The following is a 7,494-nucleotide window of genomic DNA, read 5'->3' as shown; positions in this document are numbered from 1 at the left end:
TGTTGCTACAGCCAGCCGCTAATACACCGATCCGACCTACAACTTTCTTCTTTGCAATCTCCATTGTTCATTAAACAAATTGCAAAAGATTCACCAACACAGATGTCCAGAATACTGTGGAATTATGAAATGAAAACAGAGCTTTTTGTATTGGCCTCAATGGGGGAGCCATACCTCTGTTCTACTGGCTACGTCACACGCATACGTCATATCCAAAGGAGTTTTCAACCGGAAGTTTAGCGGGAAATTTTAAATTGCACTTTATAAGTTAACCCGGCCGTATTGGCATGTGTTGCAATGTTAAGATTTCATCATTTATATATAAACTATCCTACTGCGTGGTCGGTAGTAGTGGGTTTCAGTAGGCCTTTAATGGCATAATGGGCCTTCCACAGATTAGAGTTTAATCCGAGGAAAAATTGTGTAATGTGCAGAGAATAACCCACAGTTGATGTTGGCGTGTTTTAGCCGAGGCCCAGAACGGGTCAACGAGTGGCGAGCGTGTCACTCAACGGCCCGTCTGACACACGAGCACACAAACGCCATTGTCTGACTCATTTAAATGAGATTCCGTGAGTGCGGCCGTGTTGTTGTTGTTGTTGTTGGGCCCTCAGGATGAACAATGTATGAGCCGCCATGTTGATATGTGATAGACATTGCCTCACTGGGAATGTAGGACACATGCTTATGCATAACAATGGTCTACAGTTGTGTTCTCACCAACAAATTGGCCGCTTTGCTCCCACATTCGCTTTTTTCTACGCTACATCGCCAGCATGCCGCCTTTGACAGTTGCTCTCTTTGCCCCAGTCTACTTTCACTCGTTTCTTTGTTTCTGGAACAAAACAAAGTCATACGCCTGCCAGTGCACAGTTGATAATGATAATCTATAGTCTACTTTGACGGCCCCCTCCTTTCTAAAGGGCTGGTTCAAGTCCTTTTCATCTGAAATTGTTCGTTTTAAACGTTTCTTGGTGGGTTGTTGCGTCTTTCCTTCTCTACCAGACACTAATTGACATTTCAGTTGCGTAACACATTACACTAATACAAAACAGAAAATCCTAATCATCACAGGGGATCACTCGTACACAGATGGCTTTTGAAGTTGGCTGAAATAAAGCTGAATATCTGCTTATTCCCACAGAAATACCATGATGGGATGAATAAAAATATATTCTATATAATTTCACATTGAATGATTATAATAGGAATTTTTGGAGACATCACAGGCTGTGTCACCAAATGACAAATACAGAAAATGTATTAATCAACAGAAAAGTACACTAAATTAGACAAAATATTAATAACGTCAAAGAATGTCAAAGAAAAGTCAAAATGATGTATTGTATGACAAAAAGCAGAACTATTACAATATTAATTTTATTGGTCAAAAAACAATATCATTTTCAAAATAAAAGTCATAATGTTAAGAACTTATTTGTAATATAGGTAATTGTCGTATAATGACAAAAGTCAATACGTTTTACAAGAAAAAGGTTGAATGAGATTTTTTTTACATTGTGAGATTAATTTTTTTCACACAATGCAGTTGTATATGTAGCTTGTCATATTATGAATGTAGCTTGTCATATTATGACAAATAAGTCAAAATTTTACCAGAATGCAGTCGGAAGAAAAAACAGTGGCATAATTTTTTATAATTTAATGAGACAAAATTTGAACTTTACTACAGTGTTTGTTTTAAGTCATGAAGGTACCAGAATCAAGTTCTCAACTTTTTTGGAAACAAGTCAAATTTTTAGAAGAAAATGGTGCATATATATATAAATATTTGCGCAAATCTTAATTTGCAAATTTAGAATTTCGCAAATATTTTTTTATATTTTAATGACACACAATACATTTTATTCAGATTAATCACACTTTTGAATTTGGATTAATAATAATTAATCACAGGGTTATTACTCACTTGCATAATTTAAATTAACTTAAATAAAGAGCCCAATCTTTGAACACAAATGCAATTTTATATGTCAGAATGTCTTTCAGGACATTTTTTATTTGAATGCACATCCTTTATTTGCTGAAAACATGGTAACAGTGTAATCTAAAACTAAGGTAAAGGAGCATACAGTCAAATTAAATTGCCTTATTAATCTGCGAACATACAGCAATGATTATTTGTGATTAATTGCATGATTTAACACAATATTTTTGACAGCCCTAATTTTAAGTGGAATACGGTCAAACTTTACAAAACCGGTTTCATAAAATGACAATTATAAATACTGCTTTAAGATTTAGATTATTGTGTAAAGTCAGTACTTTTTAAGTTTAGGTCAAAACATTTAAAAGCAGTGTAATAATATTTGCAAGTTTGAATATTTTAGGTCAAATACGGTCATGTGACAATTATTAAACTTGTGTTAAGATGTATACCGTTTCACAAAAAAAAATACAAATTCATTTTTGCAATATTCAATATGATTTTTTTTCCCCTAATGTTTCTTGTTTTTTTCTTCTGTGGCCCTGGCATACAAGCAAAGAGAGTCATGTTCTATATTTTGTTGGTTTGTGTGTTGAAACAATCCATCCATCCATTTTCTACCGCTTGTCCCTTTTGGGGTTGCGGAGGGTGCTGGAGCCTATCTCAATGATTTACAAAAAAAAATCATTCAGACACATTGAATAGTTTATGGTTCTAATTTTAGAAAAGTATTGGTAAAGTGTGATGGGAGCTTTCAGGCAGGTGGGGATCCTGCTTGGAATTCCCATGCCTGCGGTCAAGTGGATCCGCTTGGAAAAGCCCAGCCTTGGGGACCAAAAAAACAAAAAAAACAAACGCCGACCAAGAAAAAGCTTCCGAGCCTCTTACTTTATTGTTTAACATCCTCAAAAGCGACGAGGGGATTAATGCAGCGCGTCTGGCGGGTCCATATGGCCTCTCTGGTGCTGCTTGTGCTTAATTAAAACCGAATAGATACTGCAGGGGGCCTGGGGGGTAAGTCATGCTGCAGGACCACTAAAGTGACTTTCTGCTCGTCGCTTACATTTTCCCTTTAAAGTTAAAGTTAAAGTACCAATGATTATCACACACACTAGGTGTGGTGAAATTTGTCGTCTGCATTTGGCCCATCCCCTTGTTCACCCCCTGTGAGGTGAGGGGAGCAGTGGGCAACAGCGGTGCCGCGCCCGGGAATCATTTCTGGTGATTTAACCCCCAATTTCAACCCTTGATGCTGAGTGCCAAGCAGGGAGGTAATGGGTCCCATTTTTTTTAAGTCTTTGGTATGACTCGGCCGGGGTTTGAACTCACAACCTACCGATCTCAGGGCGGACACTCTAACCACTAGGCCTCTGAGTAGGTCAAACTTAGAACGTGTTGGAGTTTGAACCAAGGCATCAAAAGGAAGATTTTAAGTCCTTATGCAGATTTTGACTCGCCATTTTGTTGCACTTTGACCTTTCCAATACAAGTTTCATTATTATTCAACTGCACTCTTAACATACTTGGTCAATTTTGCACACATGACTTTTGAGTATTTTCATATAAACACTGCACTCTTTTCTTTCTGTGTATGTCTTGGGTGCTAATTGGCGGCCCAACGGACAACAAAGCTGCTTGTCACGTCCTAATTAGACCAATAACACCAGTCTCTCCTACACTTTTAGTCCATGCATGGGTCTAGGCAGGTCAGCCCCTCCAAAACCCCAACGTGCATCACGGCCCATGATGGAACTGATGTTATCATTACTGCAGTATCTTGTATTATCAATTAAGGAATCTCTGTTATCCATTAATCAGATTAATCTCAGATGGTTGAAAGGACGTAAGAGTGCCTCCCCCCCCAAAAAAATTATAATTGTGTGTTGATGCGTTTGCCCCACAGTAGCAAAGATCATTCACATTTGTCCAAATAAAGAGTGACCTTCCATTAAAACAGTGGTTCTTAACCTGGGTTCGATCGAACCCTAGGGGTTCTGTGAGTCGGCCTCAGGGGTTCGGCGGAGGTCAAGACACACCCAACTCATCGTGTGAAATAAAAAACTTCTCCCTATCGGCGTACTATGGATACCCCCAAACAATAGTCCCTCTAATTTTCCATCTGATTTAAAGGTGTGTTATTTGTTGTGAGTTCATGTACTGTGTGGGTTTTGTTCTTTGAACAAGGTGATGTTCATGCACAGTTCATTTTGTGCACCACTAAAAAACACATATAACTTTGTTTTGAATTTGAAAAAATTTTTTTTTTCATTTTTCACGAAAAAAGGGTTCAGTGAATGCGCATATGAAACTGGTGGGGTTCGGTACCTTCAACAAGGTTAAGAACCACTGCATTAAAAGAAATACCAGATTATCCTTTTTCTGATACAGGATTGGTTTCACATTCCAGCCAGTGTCGACATAATTTTATAGATGGTAGTGTTTCCCAAATTAAGAATAAATATTCAATTGAATGAGGGATATAAAACAACAAATTAAGAAAGCTTTTTTAAGCACACATGCAAACAGTCTTGATCATTTCAATTCTTTATTTTTATTATTATTGAGTGTGTGTTCTTTTTTAATACAGCTTGCTTGATTTTACCTGCATATTCCCTTTTAAAACTAAAATGTATCACCTATAACAGCAGACATGAGGGAAATAATATTTGTAAAAAATAAAAAATAAATCACAGTTGCATGTATAAAAAATGACAACAAAAATCTAGAATAACAATAAAAAAGACATACAGGGGACATTGGTGACACAAAAATAAGGGGAGTGGGTATGATTGTCTTTTAGTCTTAGACATATTTCTCATAAATTAAATTAGTGCATCCATGTCAGAGGTCACACATTCATGTGCCAGCTTTATTTCCAAAAAAGAAAATTCTAACTTGATCCCCACAAAGCTTCCTTTCTCTTGTTCCATGTCCTTGATCAAAGTTGGAGTGTGAACGCTCAAAAAAAGGGGGCGACTAGTCCTGCTCTGCTCGCCCGAGGTAGAAGAGTCTCAGGCCGCATGAGAGCCACTCCTCCGCGGCCTGGCTGCGGGGCAGGGAAGCGTCACAACACCTGGAACTTCCACGCCGCCTGGTCTTTGTAATCCAAACAGTCTGCGTTGAAGTTGAGCTTCCACGAAGCCGCCGTCTGGTCTTTATAGTCCAGGCAGTCCGCGGTGCCGCCGTAGCCGAGCCCCGCTGCGCCGTACGCAGACGAGGAGATCGACGACGCCGGGCTCAAGTGGCTGCTCACGCCGCCTGCGCCTGCACCGCCGCCGCCCATGGGGCTCATCGCGGAGCTCGCCGCGGACAGCTGGTGGTGGTGGGCGTGCATCGGCGACAGGTAGGAGCCGCAGTCCATGCCGGTGAAATAGGACGAGGAGTAGCCCTGGTTGTAGCCCGACGCTTGGGTGTAGGCCATGGGGTAGGACCGCTGCATGCAGGAGGAAGCGGAGGAGGTGGACATTGGGTCCGATAGAGGCGAGATGGAGGCCGGGCTCCATATGGACACCGGCGCCGCGCTGCTGCTCACAGCCGGGAGAGAGGTGCTGGGGGGCGGCGTGAACTGTCCGCTGGCGCCGCTGTCCGAGCTGGCCTCCCGCAGCGGGGAGGATTTCTTTTTCACGGGCCTGCTGCTCACCGCCTTGCTCTGCGCGCCACTCTGCGTCTGCTGGGCCTGCTGCCGGTGTTTTGCTCTGCGGTTTTTGAACCAAACCTGCGAGGAAAAATTTTTTTTTCCCCACGCAAAAATTAGCAAATGTCTTGAATTATATATTTGTTTTTTGCGCGCTCACCTGCACTCTGGATTCGGGAAGGTTGATCTTCAAAGCCACCTCCTCCCTCATGAAGATATCCGGGTACCGGGTCTTGGTGAACAGACTCTCCAGAACGTCCAGCTGAGCCCGGGTGAAGGTGGTTCTCTCCCGCCTCTGTTTCCGCGGTGTGGCTAAAAAACAAAACAAAAGATAATTTGGTAAAATGGTAAAAGCTTGGCATGGTTCTTCCTACGGGTCACCACAAACAACAACAATTACATTTGAATTAATTTAAAGATGGAGCAAGTCAGGCTTCGTATCCTACCTTGGTAACCCACGGAGGGGTGCAGCAGGTCCACGCCGGGTGTGGACAAGCTGAGTCCGTTCACCGTGTAGGGAGGCTGCTTCAAGTAGGACATCATATTTGCAGCCCTTCCAGGAAAAACTACAAGAAGTAATGAAAAAGTATTGATAAAAAAAAAAACCTGTATTGCTTAAACTGTGCAGGTCAGCTGTTGGGGAGAAGAAGATGAAAATGAAAATGAAGATGAAGATGTGCAGCAGAGACGTGAAGAAGAAGAAGATGTGCAGCAAAGAAGTGAGCGTCCTAAAAGTGTGGGGAGTCTCTTAAAGCAGCGTGGAGGGGAGTGGGACCCTCACCCTTGAGCTGTCCTGAGGATGCTCAGTCTGTACCCCACCCACACACCCACCCACCTCCTTCCATAACTGCTGCTTTAGCTCCACCCCTTTAAAAAAACTGTTCTTGTAGGAGCAAAAACAAAACATTGTCGTTAAAAATGCACCCCCCCCCCCCTCCCCCTTTTATTACCATATATACCCACGAGTTTGTGCGCGGCTAAATGGGCAAGTGATGGGGGCGGGGCGCTACTTGCAGGGACAAAGCCTACTGTTGACCGATAAGTAACGCTGATAACAAAAAGAAGTTCTCTAGAGGGGGAACAGAAGTTGGCCATGCTGCAAACTGAGCCCCCCCCCCCCCCCTCCCCCTGTCCGATACAATGGAACCCCCCGCCTCACCACCACCCCTCCAATTTCTATATTTGGCGCCTTTTGTTTGCTGGTAATAAAGCCCTTGTACATTTAAATGTGGCCCAATTAAAATACGAAGGACAACTTTTCGGGGGCCAATAATGAAGAAGCTTGCTAATTCGGACATCTTATCGACACTCCTTAAGGCAACCCACCCCCCACTCCCCCCCTCATTCTCCTCATCTCCTAATGAATTGCTCCCGGTAATTAGATTTGAAAGGTGAGACTTTCGTGAAGTGTTGATTAGAAGGGAGCACTTAATCTCAATCTAAACAAACAAGGAGAATGACACTTTTTTTTTTAAACGTGCAAATTTTGGGGGAGACAGGAAAACAATTTATTTACAACATATATCATTCCTAATGAGCTGTCAGTCTCTAATGCACACTTAGGAAAACTCCTCATCAATATAAAAATACCTTTTTAGTGCCATTTGCAGTATTTATAATTTATTAGACTAGAAATATAATTTAATCTACCCTAATGTTTTGTATTTTCTGCACACTTTACTCAATATAATATACAAGTGATGAAAAAAACTATTTTTTAAAAATGGCTCAATTTGATTATATTTGCAAAAGTTATGAATTGTATTATGTTAGAATACTCTCTTTTAACATGATCATTGTTATTCTTAATCTTAATGCAAGCATGTATTAAACACATATTATTCCATTTACATTATGATTGTTACATTTGAGTTTACTCTTGAATTAACCTTATTATATTGTTTGCATATTT

General features: G+C 41.1%; 1 protein-coding gene across 1 annotated transcript in view; it reads right to left on the bottom strand.

Annotated features, from left to right (window-relative positions):
• Positions 1-4,489: 4,489 nt before the first annotated feature.
• Positions 4,490-7,494, bottom strand: part of LOC133648683 (homeobox protein OTX2-like) — a 5,140-nt gene continuing 2,135 nt past the window's right edge. The window contains exons 2-4 of the mRNA XM_062045010.1: positions 6,029-6,148; positions 5,743-5,894; positions 4,490-5,663 (exon numbers count right to left, since the gene is read on the bottom strand). Of these exons, the coding sequence (XP_061900994.1) occupies positions 5,013-5,663; positions 5,743-5,894; positions 6,029-6,125 (900 nt within the window). The 5' untranslated portion in view covers positions 6,126-6,148 and the 3' untranslated portion in view covers positions 4,490-5,012. The remainder of the gene's footprint in view (positions 5,664-5,742; positions 5,895-6,028; positions 6,149-7,494) is intronic.

This window comes from Entelurus aequoreus, linkage group LG04 (assembly GCF_033978785.1).
Source record: "Entelurus aequoreus isolate RoL-2023_Sb linkage group LG04, RoL_Eaeq_v1.1, whole genome shotgun sequence".
NCBI classification, from domain to species: Eukaryota; Metazoa; Chordata; class Actinopteri; order Syngnathiformes; family Syngnathidae; genus Entelurus; species Entelurus aequoreus.
Note: the sequence above shows the minus strand (reverse complement) of the source record. Positions and strands in the feature narration are given on the sequence as shown.